General features: G+C 42.1%; 1 protein-coding gene, 1 long non-coding RNA gene and 1 pseudogene across 6 annotated transcripts in view; 2 read left to right on the top strand and 1 right to left on the bottom strand.

Annotated features, from left to right (window-relative positions):
- The window catches only part of UNK (unk zinc finger), a 33069-nt gene extending 14582 nt beyond the window's left edge, over window positions 1-18487 (bottom strand). The window contains exons 1-4 of one of the 5 annotated variants that reach the window (XM_027052223.2): window positions 17362-18457; window positions 14341-14595; window positions 13879-14043; window positions 13694-13770 (exon numbers count right to left, since the gene is read on the bottom strand). In XM_027052223.2, the coding sequence (XP_026908024.1) occupies window positions 13694-13770; window positions 13879-13887 (86 nt within the window). In that variant the 5' untranslated portion in view covers window positions 13888-14043; window positions 14341-14595; window positions 17362-18457. Of the gene's footprint in view, window positions 1-13693; window positions 13771-13878; window positions 14044-14340; window positions 14596-17361 lie in introns of those variants that run through there. The other 4 variants (XM_027052222.2, XM_053212286.1, XM_027052226.2 and 1 more) reach the window with 4 other exon arrangements.
- On the top strand, window positions 214-4320 carry LOC128313482 (uncharacterized). The gene is made up of 2 exons (XR_008294254.1): window positions 214-503; window positions 2416-4320. It is a non-coding gene; the product is annotated as an uncharacterized LOC128313482 (long non-coding RNA).
- LOC113597057 (uncharacterized) lies at window positions 6955-7066 on the top strand (annotated as a pseudogene).
- Window positions 18488-18843: the final 356 nt, after the last annotated feature.

Raw genomic sequence — 18843 nt, 5'->3', positions numbered from 1 at the left:
TCCCTCTCCTCTGCTTTTCATGTAATGGCCAAGACATCCCAACACGTCACCCTCCCAGGCACTACCCAGTGGAGGGCCCCAGACCCACTTACCCCCTTACAGAAAGAACATGCCATCCATCTGTGCTTTGCTCACTCTATGTATCCAGGTGAAGGGTTTCTTAGGCTTGGGGGCCTCTACCTGGGGGGGGGGGGGGCACTGGGGGCAGACAGCGCAGTTTTCTTTATTCGTTCCCTCAAGCCCTAACAATGCAGGCAATAAATGACCTGATAAGGGGCACGTGATGCCAGCGAAGAGGATGGTTCCAGAAGGCACAGAAGACTGTGTGCAGAAGAGGGCATGGAGTGAGGAACAACCTGACCTGAAGCAACTGTCCAGGCCTGGAGTAGCGCCTGAAGCTAGAAGGCACCAGATGAAGGTGAGAGGGTCCAGCCCAGGTCTTTGGCTCAGGCCAGGACACCTGGGGCCTTCCTTGTCTGGGCATACGGAAGGTGTAGGGACAGGTAAGTTGAGGGCTGAGATTTTCCAGATAGGTTTTCTTTAATGCTTTAATGAAATATGCTGAAAAATCCACTCAGCCTTGAAGTGTGATATGTCCAGGTGTATGTATTGGGCCAGGGGAAGCTGGAACTGGGTACTCCCTGAGGAACACAAACAAGGATTTAAGGGGCAGTAAAAATTCGGAATAGAGTCTGCTGTTCATTTGGCACATATCTAATGAGCATCCAGTTGCTACAGGCATGCTGGTAGGCACTGGGGACACCAATGAAGAACCAGGTCCTTGTCAGCCCATACTTTTATGAGAGAGACATACAAGTAACAGGCAGCATCAATCAAGTGTGGAAAAGGTTATGAAGGAGGTTTGCTGAGGGTTCTTTGGGAGCCCAGAGTATGGGGCCCAGGCTGGGACAGAGGAAGGGAAATGGAGAGGTGTTGGTGGATGACAAATGTGGGCAGGGCGTTTTAGGCAAAGGGCTAAGTGTGAGCTCAGAAAGAGGATGTCTGGGTCCAAGAGCTCCAGGCACATTTGTGGGATGTGAGTAGATGGGACAGGAACTGGAAAGGGGAAAGGAGGATAAGGTGAGGTGTGGGAGGAGCCAAATTGCAGGGACATCATCTCTGGGCCTCAGGGACATTGTGAGACACCAGGCAGAAACCTGGAAGTCTCCCGAGGGCCTGATGTTTTCCTGTCCCTTTTGGCATTGGAACACAAGACCCTTTATTCCTGCCTGGTTGGACAGAAAGCGGCACCTCATGCTGCACACATGTCCCAAAACCTGGCCCTAAGTTGGGACACCCATCCTCCAAATGACTAGGCTGATCCCTCCCGGACAGCACATAGTCTATCTGACTCTGGGCTCACTAGGAGACCAACTCAGGAGGTGACAGATGGAAAATGGGAGAGGAGGAAGCAGAGTCTAGGGCCAGGAGCAGAGAAGAGTGAAGGTGGTTAGGAGTGTCAGATTAAACATAGGACACCCATCTAAATCGTATTTCAGATAAACCAAATTATTTCACAGGGCATAGTTATACTAAAAATGTATCCATTATCTGAAATTCCAGTCTAACATCCTGTATTTTTATTTGCTTAATCTGGCAACCCTGAGTGGTGCTTGTCTGCTTGGTATATCAGTGCCTCAGCGAAAAACCAGGGAGGCAGCCAGGGGAAGGACTCTAAGATGTGGTCACCCTGACTTTGGGCATAGTCTGTCCTCTTTGAGAAAAGAGTCCTGGCAAGGCTGCTTGCTTGGGGCAGTCATGTCCACAGTGTCACACACAGAAGCCACGGCTCCACAAGGGCTCTCAGCCTGGCAGGGATGCCACAGAGGACAGATACGGAAGCAACAAATAACCTTTTAAGTCATAGGCCAGGGACTTGGTACCTTTTAATAAACTAGTCTCTTTGCTCCCAGCCTCTCCCCTGTCCAAGTTAAGCTACACAGCACTCATTATATTCTTCAGAGAGCACAAACTTAATTCTCACTTTGTTAAAAGCCTTTAGTTTCCCCCAGTAGCCCTGGATAAACACCAACTATTCAGCCTGGCATTCCAAGCTCTATACATCTGGCCCAATATTTTTTCCCAGCCATAGTTCCCTTGATTACTCTCCATTCCCCTGCTAAAACTGGAGTCCTTGGTGTCTTGCAAATAGATCTTTAATTTCCCTGCCTTTGTTCATGTCCCCTTCCTTACCTGTAGAAATCTTTCAAGGTTGAATTCAATGGTAAGAAACCTGATGTCACCACCTCCATGACACCCTCCTTGACTTCCACCTATCCTCCCCATTCTGCCCATATCCCCAGCTAAGTTATACTCTCTGTTTTGCCAACATTTTCTCTAGATACTTTTGTAGCCTTTATCCTGCATTGCATATTAACAATGTGTGTATTTTTCTCTATTTTTTTCTTTTATTAGATTATAAAATCCTTGACAGCAAGTAAAAGCTAAGTACAGTTTGCTGAATGAATACAAGAAATGAGGTCACAGAAAGAGCAAAGCCCATAAAACAACAGCAACAGCTTTGGGATGCTGCCAGCAGGCAAAGCATTGAGAGCAGAAAGCCTAATCCTATGCCCTCGTGAAAAGTATCACACTGCAGGAAACCCGTAACTCAGCAGATAGGGCAGTTTCCTGCAGAAAAGCCCCTCGTGAGAAGGGGCTGAGTGACAAGATTTAGTGCAGGCAGAGAGCCCACCTTCAACCAACTACAATCAGAGGAGAGAAATTTTTAACCTTTTGCTAAAGTCATTAATGGAACTGTACTACCTGCTACCTAAGAACTAAAACGTTTGGTCAGAACTTCCCACTCTCCCTCTCCCACTCTGACCCTGTGCTAACCGGCAATGCAGTACCCAGAAAGCAAGGAGAAAACCACTTAGAGATCACTTTTCTATTTTCATGGATTAAAATGAAACAAATTTTCAGTGGAAATGCATAACTATCGCTGTTAAGTACCAATCCATCTCATCTTAAAGGTTTGAAAGTACAAATCTAAGAAACGAAATATGTTGAAACTTACTCTTTAATTCAACCGGTTCTCAGGAAACCCAAGAAGTCCTGGGATCTAACGGAGGAAGGCAGACACACCAACTACTCACTCCCCCCACTCCCATCCAAGCTCTGAGGAGGGTACAAGGCCCCCAAGACTCAATTCTTCACACTCTCACCTCCCAGGAAGACCTCCACTCAAGGGTAAAAGCAGTAACATAGAATAGTTCCTAACTGCAAGGCCTCAACGAGCTGCTACTACGGCCAGAATGAATCCAGAAACCACACAGGCCTTGGGGAAGTAAGAGCTCTGAGACAAAGTCATGCCTTCAACTGGTAGAAGGATCAACAAAGCTTGGAGGGACACACAAATGGTCAGAGCTTCACCTTTCCTAAACAGTGCCTTCCTATGTGCCCAATTGGGAACTAAGCTTAAATAAAAGCTATCTTTCACTTCTTTTCAGGACATCACATTAATTATCCTAGTTATGGTTTATTTATGCATGTAAAAAAAATATGATGAAAGTCACATGCCCACCTACAAAAAATTTGTAAAGTGGAGAAAAGGCAAAAATTACCCTTAATCCCATCAATAAAAATGTTAGCCTTTTGGTAATAAGTTTTCTCTCAGTATTTTTACAGATTTAATCATTATGTATCTACCATATTGTTAAACTGCTTTACACAACTATTCTTTTCTCTAAAAGCTTTCATTTAAAAAAAAAACTTTTTTTTTTTTTTTTGCTTTTGTTATTTTTTAGTGTCTATTCATCTTTGGGAGAGCATGAGTGGGAAAGGGGCAAAGAGAGAAGAGGGCAGAGGATCTGAAGTGGGATCCATGCGGACAGTTGCAAGCCCGATGTGGGACTTGAATTCACAAACCATGAGATCATGACCTGAGACAAAATCAGATGCTCAACTGACTGAGCCACCCAGGCACCCCAATTTTTATTTTTTAAGTAGGCTCCATGCCCAGCATGGAGCCCAATGCAGGGCTTGAACTCACGACCCTGAGATCATGACCTGAGATCAAGAGTTAGATGCTCAACCAACTGAACCATTCAGGTGCCCCTAAAATCTTTTAAATAAATCAAATATGTGTATCCACTTAAAAAAAAAAATTAAATACTGGGGCACCTGAGTGGCTCAGACGGTTAAGCCTCCGACTTTGGCTCAGGTCATGATCTCTTGGCTAGTGAATGTGAGCCTCACACTGGGCTCTGTGCTGACAGCTCAGAGTTTGGAGCCTGCTTCGGATTCTGTGTCTCCCTCTCTGTCCCTTCCTTGCTTGTGCATGTGCTCTCTCTCAAATATAAACATTAAAAATTTTTTTTTTAATTTTTTTTTTCAACGTTTATTTATTTTTGGGACAGAGAGAGACAGAGCATGAACGGGGGAGGGGCAGAGAGAGAGGGAGACACAGAATCGGAAACAGGCTCCAGGCTCTGAGCCATCAGCCCGAGCCTGACGCGGGGCTCGAACTCACGGACCGCGAGATCGTGACCTGGCTTAAGTCGGACGCTTAACCGACTGCGCCACCCAGGCGCCCCTTAAAAATTTTTTAAAAATCAAATACTTCCAAGGCTTACTGGATTATTTTCATTTTCCAAAATTCTAAATAAGAGAAAAAAGCAGGCTATTGGAAATCTAAATTTAATCACTTGCCCCACTAAGTGATAGCACATGAGGGATTAACAAGACGTTGTATCACTCTAAAGGAGGTGATGAATCAAGCGCTAAACTGCTACCAGTTCAATTTCTAACTAAACTTTAAATCCTATTCCAAGTTTTCTCATTTAATAGATTTATCAATTTGGGTGTTTCACTCTCTTCTGGGGAGAAGTGTGAGGAAGAATTAATCTGAATACACTGAAAACTATCAGAGGTGACAGAAAGAATATAAGTTTAGAGGCAATGGGGAGAAACGAGCTGCTGTTCTAATCCAAATCTAGTCCCCCACTGCTTGTAGAACAGTGTGTTTGTGGTCTCACTGACTCTACCTGCCTACTGCCACTGACCTGCTCCCTTCCCCAACAACAAACCAGACTCTAGAGCAGGATCAACGAACTTTTTCTGTAAAGGACTAGATAGCAAGTATTTTAGACTCTGAAGGCCAAGAGGCCAAATCGAGGATATTATGAACTAACGCAACGAGAGAAAAAACAAAACTTCCATTTTTATTGATGAAATTCAAAATATAATAGTTGGCTACAATAAAGGTCTAATGAGACCAGATTTTGGGGGGTGGGTGGAATAATATTTGTAAAGTTAAGGGTCCCTCGCATCAAATTGGTTATAAATGTTCCTCTGCTAATGCAGATTCTGTAATAAGATTTTATATATTTCACCTTTGAAAACGTCTTTTCATATAGATAGTTATGGCCAAATGCCGTTATCATTCCACAAGCATGATTTTAATTGAGCATATCCTTCTCTTAGAAGACACTTGTAGGATTATATTGGAGTCTTGATATTTGCCTTTTAATCGCTTCCATTTGAAGGTTTGGTGTAAACTCCTTAGTTGCACAGGTAAATGGATTTTGAAATACGAAATTTCTTTTGCATTCACACCGAGCTGCAAAATCAGTTAGAACTGTAGTTTTTCTTTAGAAATCATATCCACAGGACCTTTGTGTAGGAATGTAGATCTTGCCTTTGTTTCAACTTCTGACAGTACACAGGAAGTATATAAAGTAACTGGACGTGACTCAAACGTTAGTAGTCGAAATGACTGAACTACAATTTAAGGTTTGCAAACAAGCTGTTTGCCCTGTAATTTTAGGTTGAATTCATTAAAAAACCTTATCAAGTCTGCAGCAAAAGCCAATTTCCAAAGCTACTCAGTGTTCAGTAGTAGTTGAGAATGATTCTTCTCATTCAGGAAAGTTCCGATGTCAGCCCTGAACTCAGAAAATTACAAGAAAACTTCACCACTGCTGAGCCATCAAACTATTGTGTGGTAGGGCATCAGAATATTCAGTTTCTTTTTCTGAGAGAAATTCATGGAATTGATCATGGTGAAGTCCACAAGAGGGAGTGAAGTTCACTGCTGATTCTAATGGTTCAGTAACAAATGATAGATTCAAGTATTTTTCCCCAAAGAACCTGATGAATAATATAATGAATAACCAACCACAGGCTTTGAACACCTTACAATTTCATAAGCTTTGCAAATTTGTCCAGTGAGGTTTTTTTCTGCTCCACAATATTCTTACCACCATCAGTTGTAACAGATATCAGCAGATCATACTTCAGGTTGTCCTCAGTTTTTTGAAAATATTCTCAGCTGTCGTTGTTTTAAATAGACTATTCATTGATGCTAATTCTTCAGTCACTTCAAACGAGATATTGACTCCATGAAGAAACCAAGAGTAACAGTAGGATCTGTTGACTCATCTAGAGCCAAGGAAAACCACGTGAAATCATTTGCCTTGTTTTTTGACTACTGATACTGCTCCCAAGGACTTCAACATTTTGAGAAATTGTTCTTGTCGAAAGGCTAACACTTTTAAACAAGTTTGTTTTCTCTAGACATATTTCTTCAGCTGCTGCAATCAAACACAATTTAATTAATTCAATATTGGGAAATGACTTCCCTTGCTTAGCTAATAAATGAGCCACTCGGGAAACTTACTTCAGTTGTAGCCTCATTTTCATTTTTGTGAAGAAATGCTGCTGTGATGAAACAGTCCCTTTAAAATTTCTTTTAATGTTTATTTATTTTTGAGAGAGAGAGAGAGACAGAGAGAGAGAGAGAGAGAGAGACAGAGTGAGCAGGGGAGGGGCAGGGAGAGATAGAGGAAGACACAGAATCTGAAATAGGCTCCAGGCTCCAAGCTGTCAGCACAGAGCCTGACGTGGGGCTCAAACTCACGAACTGTGAGATCATGACTTGAGCCGAAGCCAGATGCTTAGCTGACTAAGCCACCCAGGTGACTGAGTCCCTTTAAAATTTCTAATTTTTCTATTGCTTCTCGGCCTTTTGGCTAAGATCAAGTGTAAAATTTCTAATTTTTCTGACCATTGCCTTTCTATGAGTTGGGATTATTTTGACAACTATTTAAGTCTGGTAATGTTAATGGGTGGGTCCTTTCAGCACAGCCCTTTTTTTTTTTTTTTTAAAGTAATTTCTACACCCAACATGAGTCTCGAACTCACAACCCGGAGATCAAGAGTTGCATGCTCCACTGACTGAGCCAGCCAGGCACCCCAGCACAGCTTTTATTAAAGACAGCTTTGCCACCTAGTTTGATAACAAAATAATTCACACTCTACTGTGCCCTAAAGACATGACATTCAAAGTCCATTTTTCTCTTCCTCTCTTGTTCTGACATAATTGGTAGGCACTGGTAATAAAGAATAAATAAAACATTTTGATATGCTGATACACCCAGTACTGGAAACGCTGTCAAGTTATAACTGTTGTCACTGCAACCTATAGTACACGGGACAGAAATGCCAAGCAAGGAGAGTGCCACATATGGTCTCTGTCACACTGCTGCATATTGCAGCGTAAAAGCAGCCATAAACAATATGTAAACCAATAAGGAGAGGGTTCCATTAAAGCTTTATGGACACTGAAATTTGAATTTCATATAATTTTCATGTGTCATGAAATATTCTTTTTCAACAATTAAAAACGTAAAACACATTCTTAGCTCATAGGCCATACAAAGGCAGGTGGCAGGCTGGATGTGGCAAACGAGTCGTAGTTTGCCAACCTCTGCTCTGAAGAGTTGGAATTCCCCAACACACCATAAACCTCCCCTCACATCTCAATACTTTTGAGCATATTACTCCCGGTGTCTGGATCACCTTTTTGGCTTCTTCTCCACGTGAGGAGGGTTCCCTGCCCCTGCCCACAGGTGTTAATCACCTTCCTTCCATACGTCCACTGCAATGTATGAATACAGCCCATATAGCCCCCACCATAGTTGTTTGTAGCCATGTCTACTCATCTCTGCACCTCTGCAAGCTGGCTCACAGCAAGCATTCCAGATATGTCTGTCTATCCAAGAAAAAGCCAAGCTGTAAAGCATCACAAATGGTACAAGCTTGGTCCATAGCAGCTATATTCTAAACCCAACAAAACCAAGAGAAGCAATTCCAATCTCTGATTTACATGCTTCTCCTGGCAATTAAGGAACCAGTAACTTCTCTAGCTACCTTCCCCACAATGTCTGTACAGCCTTGTTCTTCACCCTGAACACTAATTTTGAGATCAGCCTCACATGCAGACTAGAAAAGCAACCAGTGGGATGGCTTGCCCTGTAATTCCTAGGAATGTGTGGAGCTCGCTAGAGATACATTAAATCCTTTTTTTGTTTCCTCCAAAAACTAAGGGGTATTATGATGACTATTTGGCAAAAACTGGGTACTTAACTAAAGATTTATTCAGAAAAATAATAGAAGTAGATCACCAGACTATAACAGGGGGGAAAAAACTAGAAGGAAAAATACATCCAGTATTATTGATATTAAGGGTTACCTGGACTCTTTATTGAATTGGGATTGCTTTTAGAATAAAAAATTTAAAAAAAGTTTTTGGAAATGTAACCCATCATATTAATGACAACTTGACAGAGAATCTATCCTGACCCCAAATTAGATGAAAGATGTTGCTAATAAGCCAGAAGAGTTCCTTTAAGTTAAAAGTGAACTGTGGTAAATATTTTTGCAAAGTAAATCACTATTTGAATGTCATCCAGTTTATGATGTGCAGAACCTGATTTGGACACATATGCAAAGTGGTTAGATTTGAGTAAAACTGCAAATAAAATAGTGACGGCCTCTGGAGAAGCAATAGAGGAGATGGTGCAGGGAGACCAGATTTGCTAAAGACTTGATAAAGCTCAATATCCATAGTGAACAACAATATGTGAGCCAAACAAAAAGGGGGCAACAAGCCAAAGACTGAGCCAACAGAAGAAACTCCAGACACTGCCACTCACACCCCCAACCTGGACGTCATGACCCTGGAGGGCCATGAGGAAGCACTTGGTCCTGGAGAGCCCACTACTCTCCTGGCCAGTCAGATGACTGTTCATAAGCCTCACATGGGGACTGTGATATGCACACATTTATAATGAGCCACAAATATTCATCTTTATTACAGCTAGGCTCCTAAACACTGAATTGCATCTTTTTCTTTTTTTTTTTCTTTTTTTTTTAACATTTATTTATTTTTGAGACAGAAAGAGACAGAGCATGAACGGGGGAGGGTCAGAGAGAGAGGGAGACACAGAATCGGAAACAGGCTCCAGGTTCTGAGCAGTCAGCACAGAGCCCGACGCGGGGCTCGAACCCACGGACAGTGAGATCGTGACCTGAGCCGAAGTCGGATGCTTAACCGACTGAGCCACCCAGGCGCCCCGAATTGCATCTTTTTCAAGCAACATACAAGCTTTACCACAGAAACAGAATCTTAAAAAAAAAAAAAAAAAAAAAAAAAAAAAAGAATATTGAAGAAGAGGACCATTGTTTGCAAGTAAGCTCTATGCCCAATGTGGGGCTCAAACTCAGGACTCTGAGATCAAGAGTCACATGCTCTACTAACTAAGCCAGCCAGGCACCTTGTTCTTTAACATTCTTTACTGAAATCTAACCACAAAGTGATAGGATTCTGCAACAAAGGAAAGAAAAAACAAAAAAATCGCCAGTCATTGTCAAATAGTACACTGTAGTATGCAAAGCCTCAAATGATACTCATCTGTAATCTAGTTTCCATATTAATATTACCCCTACCCATACAGAATTCCTAAAAAATTTTAGTCATAGAGGTCATAGACCACGGCTTATCAGAATTCTTCATTTTTAAGTTTGAGAATAAAATATTTAATTCCAAGGTGAATACCTTAAGAGTTGTTAAGCAGATTAAGAATCCTAAATTACTATCCAAATATGCATACGATCACACACACATATTTTACAATTTGCTGCAAATCTTTGTTAATTTTTGAAGAGCTTAAGATAAAGTACTAACAGTTCTAGATTAAGTGTTTATAAGGATATATATACACATACACATTCTGTTCTGACACCAAACATAACTCAGAAACCATACAACCATGTAACAATAACCTTACCAGTAGGAGCTGCCAGAAAATGGCTTTTAAAAAACAAGACCAAATAAAGCTAAAACTTGGTTGGCAAATATTTGGACAATTCTGAAAAAGCATTATACGGCTACAGACATTTGGTTTCCAAATCTGAAATGATCCTGGTTTAAAACATCATTCAGGCAAATAAAGTGTCTGATGAATTTCTGAGTGTGTCTGAACATTCAATGTAGGCTTTTGATTCTATACCTGGCTTTTAGCCAGAGCAGATATCGTAGGACCTCAGAGCCAGTATGACCCCTCCTAGATACAACAGAACTATCCTAACATACAGAAACATACACGGGAGCCTACAATACAAGTGCTACAGGCACTTAAGCAAGCAAACGCTTTGGTTCCCAGGTGGGGGAACCATTCACAGGTAAATAGTTGCAGCGCATTCTTCATTGGGAAAGGTCTGACACCAGTGAGCCATCCTGGCCCCAAGAACTAACATGAATGATACAACGTTGGTGTGCAACTAGTCTTACATGTCCCTGCTTCCTATGATTGTCTCCTTGGCCTAAAGATTTTGGAACTGGTAAAAAAAAAACTGAGAAGAGAAAGTTCATGGAAGGTTCACTCACATCACTGATTTTGTAGAATATATGTGAGGAGTACTGGAAACCCTGGATCATTCTTCCCTAAGTAAGAGAACACTGTGACTTGATTCAAAGTTTTTCTGTACACAGCTGGCCTAAAAAACCCTCCAATTTGATGAATGTTCTAGCATAAACGTTTGAATTGATGTGTTATTTTGTAAACTTCCGCGGAACAAAGGCTTTGGCCTGTAAGAGCACATCTGTTTAGTTTTAAATACAAATCCGTTGTGTAAGATACAGGTAGCCTGATGAAGGCTACACGAAGAATAGCAACTGAAGTAAAATTTGAATGGATATGGAGAACAGGAGTATACTGAAGACAACAATGACCCACATGTGCCCTAAGAACTGAAAAACCTATTTAAAAAAAAAATTTTTAACGTATATTTATTTAAGAGAGAGACAGGACGTGAGCGAGGGAGAAGCAGAGAGAGGGAGACACAGAATCCGAAGCAGGCTCCAGGCTCTGAGCTGTTAGCAGAGAGCCTAATGCAGGGCTTGAACTCACGAACTGTGAGATCATGATCCGAGCCAAAGTTGGACGCTTAACCTACTGAGCCACCTAGGGGCCCTCTGAAGAATCTACTTTAGTGTAGATGTAGCTAAAGATGGCACTTGGTTAAGGCTATTGAAGGAGGTAGCAATGAAACTGAAAGCAGTAACTTGGGCTTGTCAAATATTGGTAAGAATGGCACATATGCTGTGCTAAATGCCATGCGCTATTTTAAGCACTTTACGTATATTAACTTAGACCTCATTAACTCCACAGGGCAGGTACTGGTATCCTTAGGAAACTGACATACAAAGGGGAACTCACTTGCCTAAGACACAGCTAGTAAGTGGCAGAGCTGGCCTTCAAACCCAATCAGTCTTGCCCTGGAGTCAATACTCTTAAACACCATGCTGTTAACTCTGCTTCCCTTAAATGAGCTAGAAAGAAAAACAAGAGTAACAGCAAATATGCATAAGTGGACTCTCCAGAATCTGTTCAAAATATGTCAGGAAGATTTTGACAGGCCATAATTATAATAACCAAAAAATAAGTTACTAAAAATAAAAATCAGGGTGCCTGGGTGGCTCAGTTAAGCATCCAACTTCAGCTCAGGTCATGATCTCGCAATCCGTGGGTTCGAGCCCCGCGTCAGGCTCTGGGCTGAAGCTCAGAGCCTAGAGCCTGCTTTGTGTTCTATGTCTCCCACTCTGACCCTCCCCTGCTCGTACTCTGTCTCTGTCAAAAAGAAATAAACGTTAAAAAAATTTTTTTTAAACATAAAAAAATAAAAAAAACAAAAATGTTAACTTTAACATGCTCTACTAAATATTTAGTAATTACCTTATGTATTCATTATAAAATACCTTTTTGATTTTTTTTAAAGTTTATTTATTGGGAGAGAGAGCACGCGTGCACAAGTGGAGGAAAGGCAGAGAGAGAAAGATATAGAAAGAATCCCAAATGGGATCCCACACTAACAGCACGGAGCCTGATGTGGGGCTCAAACCCATGAAATGTGAGATCATGACTTGAGCTAAAGTCTGATGCCTAACTGACTGAGCCACCCAGGTGCCCCCATTATAAAGTACTCTTAGTTCAATAATAAAATTTAAGCTTTAGATTTTTTTTAGATAAGAAAATACAGGTACAGTTTTCTAATTTGTCATGTTTTGACAGACTAATTTACACAAATCCTAATATGGCAGGCTACCAAATACCTGGCACTTCTAAGCGGTGAAAGTTACATCAAAAAGAGATAGTAATGTTCTTACCAAAATGAAAACAAAACAAAACAAAAAACTTAGGTATAAAAACTAGTATTTAAAACTTTTAAGTCACAAAACACAAAGCCAAAAGTTTTCATCACTTCTTTCCTAAGTGTAACTACCTCTCCTCAATGGGGGTAGTTTTGGGAGTAGGCCAAAATTTCTGAGGAAGATGGGAACGTGGGCCTTTCCCCTCCTCGTCAGAAGTCATTTTGTTAAAACTTACAGTGGCCGTACAATGTTTCAAATACTAGGGGAAACAAAGGAGTTCACTTAAGAACACAAAAAGCAAACGGTGATATAAAGATTAAGGGAAGGGAAGAAACATTTCAATAAGCTCAGATATGACATGATGATACTGTCACAGGTCTGAGTATCTTCTTTATCTCCTAAATAAATTGAGCCCCCGACAGGAAAAAGATCACCTCACAGAGAATGCTATGAGATTTTTAAGTCGCTAGACTCCTTTCCATCTTCTCCTCCTCATCAGCTCTTGATACTGCTGTCAAATTCTACACACTGGCAAAGAAAAAAGGGGTGAAAGTTGAGGGATTGTATAGAGAAATAATAAAAAATTTGTGATTATTTGAACTAAAATATTATAGCTATTAATACAATTAAAAATGCCTAAAACACATGGCCTGTCCTTAAAGAAATGTCTATGTGAACATTAAAACAACCATAAAGTACCTGAGAACGTTATTCATTACTTTTCAGCAGAAGAGCAACCTTCTCTTCTACCTCCCACCCACTTTGTTCATTTTTACAAAGGCACTGGGAAAAACGTGCTTGCTCCTTATAATGGCTGTCAATTCAGAGCCCATTTGAAGTACAACTACCAACAACTAGGAGTCTCAAACTTGCTGAGTATTCACTTCTCCACAGACTCAGAACAGGGGGGCATTCACCTAGAATGGATACACAGGGACTCAGCCATTGAGAAGGCTGGAAAAAGGGCACCAAGGAGCTTTTCACAAACTGCAGGCTTTCCCATACCAAACGATGCTGCCAAGCCCTGATAGGCCATATGAGCCTGATAGATTCATATATGCTGGTTTTTAACCCTTTTTAAAAAATAATTGAGATATAATTTACATAACATTAAAAATTCACCATTTTAAAGTGTATGTCTCAGTGGATTTTAGTATATTCACCATAATGTAGAACTACCACCACTACCTAATTTTAGAACATTTCCATCACCCCCAAAATAAACCCCATACCTATCATCATATGCACTGATTTTACCCAAACTTTCTCCGCAGATATTCTGTGGCCCATGCAGGTATTTTAAGATGGCAGGCTGGGGTGAATCTACACAGTATCTATACGATAAGAAAACAAAAAGGCTACTGAACCCAAATTCTTGGCATTTTTAGCAATCAGACTAATGTAATTTTTATATATTGTCTAAGAATGGCAGAGAAACTTACATTCAACATCCATCTTCACATAACACATTAGTGTGCCCCAAATTCATCCAAGATGTTAAAAGAAGGGAAGACAATCTACTAGGATTAGCCACAACTGTCCATAGTTGCAATTTCAAAATACAGAAGATGCAAATGTGGGAAAACCTCCTTTAGTATCAAGCATAGCTGGATTAAAACAAAACAAAACAACAACAACAAAACGAAAAACTTAATCATTAAGCAAATACTGCCCCGTTTGGGAAAATAATCCCTACACCAGTCCAGTATTTAAAGTAATGTAGCTTTAAATGCAACCTTACTTTTATCATTCTTGTGACCTAGAGCCTCTCCTAATGAGAAAAATAACCTTTAGGCAAAGGTCTGGCAGGAAAGCCTGCAGATGTGTGGTGCTCAGGCTGCTGCAGGGCTCTTATTACCTAAGTGAGCTCATGGCTTCTAAGACACACAGGAAGGAGACCTCACCTTCAGGCATCAGGGTGTTGAAAGCGGGAGGAAGTAGGTCCACGAGGGTGTCTTGCTTTTGTGCACTTATCTGGGGTGCTATTTCCAGAGAAGGAGCTCCTTTATAGAGTGTGCCCATGATGGATTTCTCTAAGTTGCTCTCAGAGTTGTCCAGCTGCCCTCACCAATAAGTCAGTCTTTGTAGGTTGATAGAAACCACCAGTCAAAGCAGATGCAAATGGATTGTGGGGAAGCCTTCTTTAGTATCTAACATAGCTGGATTAAAACAAAAAAACTTAACCATTAAGCAAATCTTCACTTTAATCATTACTTTAGATCATAGCAAATATCAACTAGGTGCTATGCTTGACTCTACCCTTAGCATGGGCACTTAATTCTTAATGGGGATATTGTGGGCTTGACTGATGGCCACAACGAGCTCTTAATTTTTGTCCTGTAAGAAATTAGTTCTACTTGATAAACAAGTAAACAAGATACAGAAATATTTATCGGTAATTTAACTCATGCTTGCTGAGGTTGCTTAGCAACACTTCCAGTGACTTCTGTTGCACAACAAGTCATACTCTCCTAATGTATTTACAATTTTATTGCAATTTGCAATAATGATTTAAATACAATTTCATTTCCTGGATTTTCCAAAACACAGTCAGATGCAATCAAGTGAAGTCATGACATTTATACAATGTATAAATTAACAAATTTGCCTCAAAATAGTTATGTATGGAAATACTGCTACGTTATCCTTGTTTAAAGATGCCCAGGGAACAGTCCTAAGTTAAAATGACACGTGGCTAGATGAGGTCATAAAGCACTTATCCTCTGTCTACCTATAAGAAATCACCCAGTGGCCAGAAACTCCAAGAAACCGTCACTGAGCTAGAATTTCATTTTCCTTTACCCCAAAGGTATTAAGAAGTCTGAGAATCAACTGCAGGTGAAGGAATCCAAAAACGATCTAATGTCTTCAAGGCTTACAACCTCTTACAGGGACAGAATAATGAGTCAGAAACCCGGTTATTTTGGAAGGCAGGTTTTTTGGTGATCTTTCAACAGTATACTTTTCCTTTTTATTCAACTATATACTTTTAATAATGTAACTGTTATACAGCAAAAAGTCCAAAGCTAGGTAAATAGTAGATACATTTTGGAACGTAATTGCTCTGAAATTTCCCATTCTTAAATCTGCCTTTATAAAATTCTACTACAATATACAAGATGGACTTGTTCTGAAAATAAAACAAATTACCTAGCAAGATGTCAAGTAGAAGAAGACTACTAAGTGCACATTATCCTTTTACTGCATGCTAATCAAATGCTTGAAGCTGTACAAAAGAGTTAACTAATATAGGCATTTTCTAAAGGGTAGGATTCCTCAAGTCTAGCACAAGTGCCTACCACACCAATTTGCTAAAAGAATTATTTCAAAGTTTTTCTTAAAGCAAGATTATTCACAAATTTAGAGAAAAAAAAGACCAACAAAATAATTATTCTTCAAACTATGTCACGAATAATCTTCTTGGTTTAGGAAAAGGATAGTTTAAACTCCAGGACTTTGTAGGGGCAAGAAGACAAGCCAACGGAAAGGCAGTATTTGTTTTTGGTGGATTCAACTGTGTTTGCCAAGATTGTCTGCCATTATGATGAATGGCACTCAATTTTTAAAAATTTTTAAAGTTTGTTCATGTTTAAGCAATCTCTACACCCATTATGGGGCTCGAACTCTCGACCTCGAGATCCAGAGTCACGTGCTCTTCCAACTGAGCCAGCCAGGTGTTCTGAGTGGCAGTCAATTTTAACACATATTTCTTCCAGATTATTGCATATCACATAATCTCAAATATCAGGCACAAAAAATACACAAAGTTAGTGTACTTTATGTCCAAGTTTGAAAAAGTAAAAAAAAGTTAAATACAGACGTTTAAAAAAACAAAGGGTCTGTATCTGTATTCCACAATGGGATCGATGCAACATAAGGCCATATTCAGATTGGTATAAATTCTGGAAGTTCATGCTTATGAGGAAGAATGTTTAAAAATGCTGGCCAGCTCAAATTTTTAAAGCAAATATTAAAATAAAAATATTCCTGTATTCTAACCCCCAGGGATAACAAATGGGTTCACCTTAAAAAAAAAAAAAAATCAGTGCCAGTAAGGGTACAGGTGCCATCATCTGTGTGCTCAAGCTCCCTGCAACTCAGACCTGGCATGACAGGGGAATGAAGTTTTCCAAATCATCACAGCTTCTGAATGCCCATAAATCTACCAAGGAAGACAACAGATGTCCACCTCTGATTTTTGGTGATGAAAACAAACATACACACAAATGAACAGTTAACATGAAATAAAAGATGCAACACCTACAACCTCCAATCCACCCAATCAGGCTTGGGCGTTTGTTTCATCTACTTCTGTTGATTACTAAGCCACCGCCAACAGCCAAGACTGATGATTACTCTGCCCTTACCCAACAAGGAATGGAAAGACAGATTTTAAACAAATGAGCGTCTATAGGACAAAAACTCAGATATTAACACTTACACAGATGTTACCTTGTTTCATCTGTCAACTCAAAATTATAAGAAAGCCCTTCCAATATAAATTCCACAGCATACTCAGTAACAAGGTTGCCGAAACCTTACTCAAGATATTATACGTATTTTACGGAAAAATATGATCCAAGCAACCACAGATTATATAAAGACGCTCCAGTTTATGTGAAATCTGCAGATTTTCAAATCAAAACCATACTGCTGCTTGACCACATCACTCAACTTGATCCGTATGCTCGGAGGTAAGAGCATTTCACCAAAACCAATGGAAGAATGGCCGAAAGAACTCCAGTAATAAAGGACCCGCAAAGCAATGGCCTCAATAGAAAAGTAATGGTTAACGTGAGTCGGACTGTAGCCAAGAAAAAGCTTCCACTCCTTTCAACCAATAGCAGGGAATCTCACAAAGAAACCAATACACTTTCTAAAACCGATGTCCCCCAATCCCAGAACAGTTTCCCAATGGGGCTTACTTCTGTGAGTGACAAACAGGAGCTCCTCCTGTCTAGTTTTAATTCTTTCTACTCCAACAGGGGCTCCCTGCGCTCGGCTCACCAGGCGGCATTACTGTGTGGCTCTTAAGGGTTTTTCGACCCCCAGGTTCCAAATCTCCAGCCAGTCTCAGGTCCACCTGGGGATCCTTCTAAACATACACAGCACCTGGGAGGCACTCAGGGAAACTGGAAACCAACATTTTGCTAAACAGGAGGGCCCGCCTCTGTAGCTCTTTCTTCCGAGGCACCTAGCGCTAGGTGGTCGCTGAGCGTGCTTTGAAAGGACATAAAGAGGAGACGGGGACCTCCGCTCAGACACCAGCAGGTTCCCATCTCGCTGGACTCCTGCGGTGGGAGTGCTGGGGCTGGGGACACGCTCGAACCCCGTCGCCCTCGTGGCCCCGGACTCAGGCCGGGTCAGCTGTCCCCGCGAGTTCCAGCAAGAGGGGCCGCCGTACGCAACACACGGGCTTCGGGGACACAAAAGGCCTCCGGGGTAGAGTGCGCGGGGCGCCTGACAGGACCTCGCGCCAACCTTCATTCACAGCGGCCCTAGGGCTGGCCCCCAGGGCACTCGTCCTGGCCGTGTCCTGGGCTTCTTATCGCCCCCGCGAGTGCCTGAGACTGTGGTTTTACGGTCTGAGGAACAGTTAGGCCTCAAAGGCCTGGCCTGAGATGTGTGCTCTCCGCACCCCGCCCTCCCGCCTTCCCCGCTCAGCGGCGGGGACCGAGCTTCCCGCCCCACGGCCCGACCAGGGGTTGGTGGCAGTTAGAGGCGGTTGGGACCGGCCCCAGCAGGTTGGAACCGGTCTGGGCCGGGCCGGAGGAGGAAGGGGGGGAGGGAGAGGCCGCCTCGCGCTCTCCCTGCGCGCGTGACTCACGCTGGCCGCTGACGTCAGGCGTGCGCGCGCGGCGGGGGGGGCTCTACGTACGTGTAGTGCTGCGGTTTCTCGGGCTGTGCCTGCAGCACCTGAGCGGTAGCGGCCGGGGGCGCCGAGGAAGCTGCGGAGCCGCCGGGCCCGGGGCCCTTCGACATGGTCCTGTCTTCCTGCCTCTTCGCCGCTCCCCTTTTATTATTCAGTCTGCGCGGTCCGCGCCGAGGACCTAGTGCGCCTGCGCCGCGCCACGAGAACGTGAAGACCCCCCGCACGGTAGCAAGGGTTGCTGGGAGTTGTGGTCCTCGGTTCGGTAGGAATTTTACCGTCGGCAGAGGGTTACTGCCAAAGGAATGGACCACAATACCCAGGGATCTTTGCAGACGGTGTCCCGGATGCTGACGGCCCGCCACGACTTGTGGGGATTGCAGTCCCGTGCCGTTTCTCCTTTTGGCCAGTGCGTTTCCAGTTTCTCAGAGGAGCTTTCCTCGAAACTGGACTTCCTGGAGTAGAAGGCGCTCAGAGCTACAGAGGCCCTACCGACTTCTGTGAAACAGTCTGAAGTATAATTTCATCGCCTACAGTG

Source organism: Acinonyx jubatus, chromosome E1 (genome assembly GCF_027475565.1).
Source record: "Acinonyx jubatus isolate Ajub_Pintada_27869175 chromosome E1, VMU_Ajub_asm_v1.0, whole genome shotgun sequence".
In the NCBI taxonomy this organism is placed as follows: domain Eukaryota; kingdom Metazoa; phylum Chordata; class Mammalia; order Carnivora; family Felidae; genus Acinonyx; species Acinonyx jubatus.
This window is presented reverse-complemented; position numbering and strand designations above follow the sequence as displayed.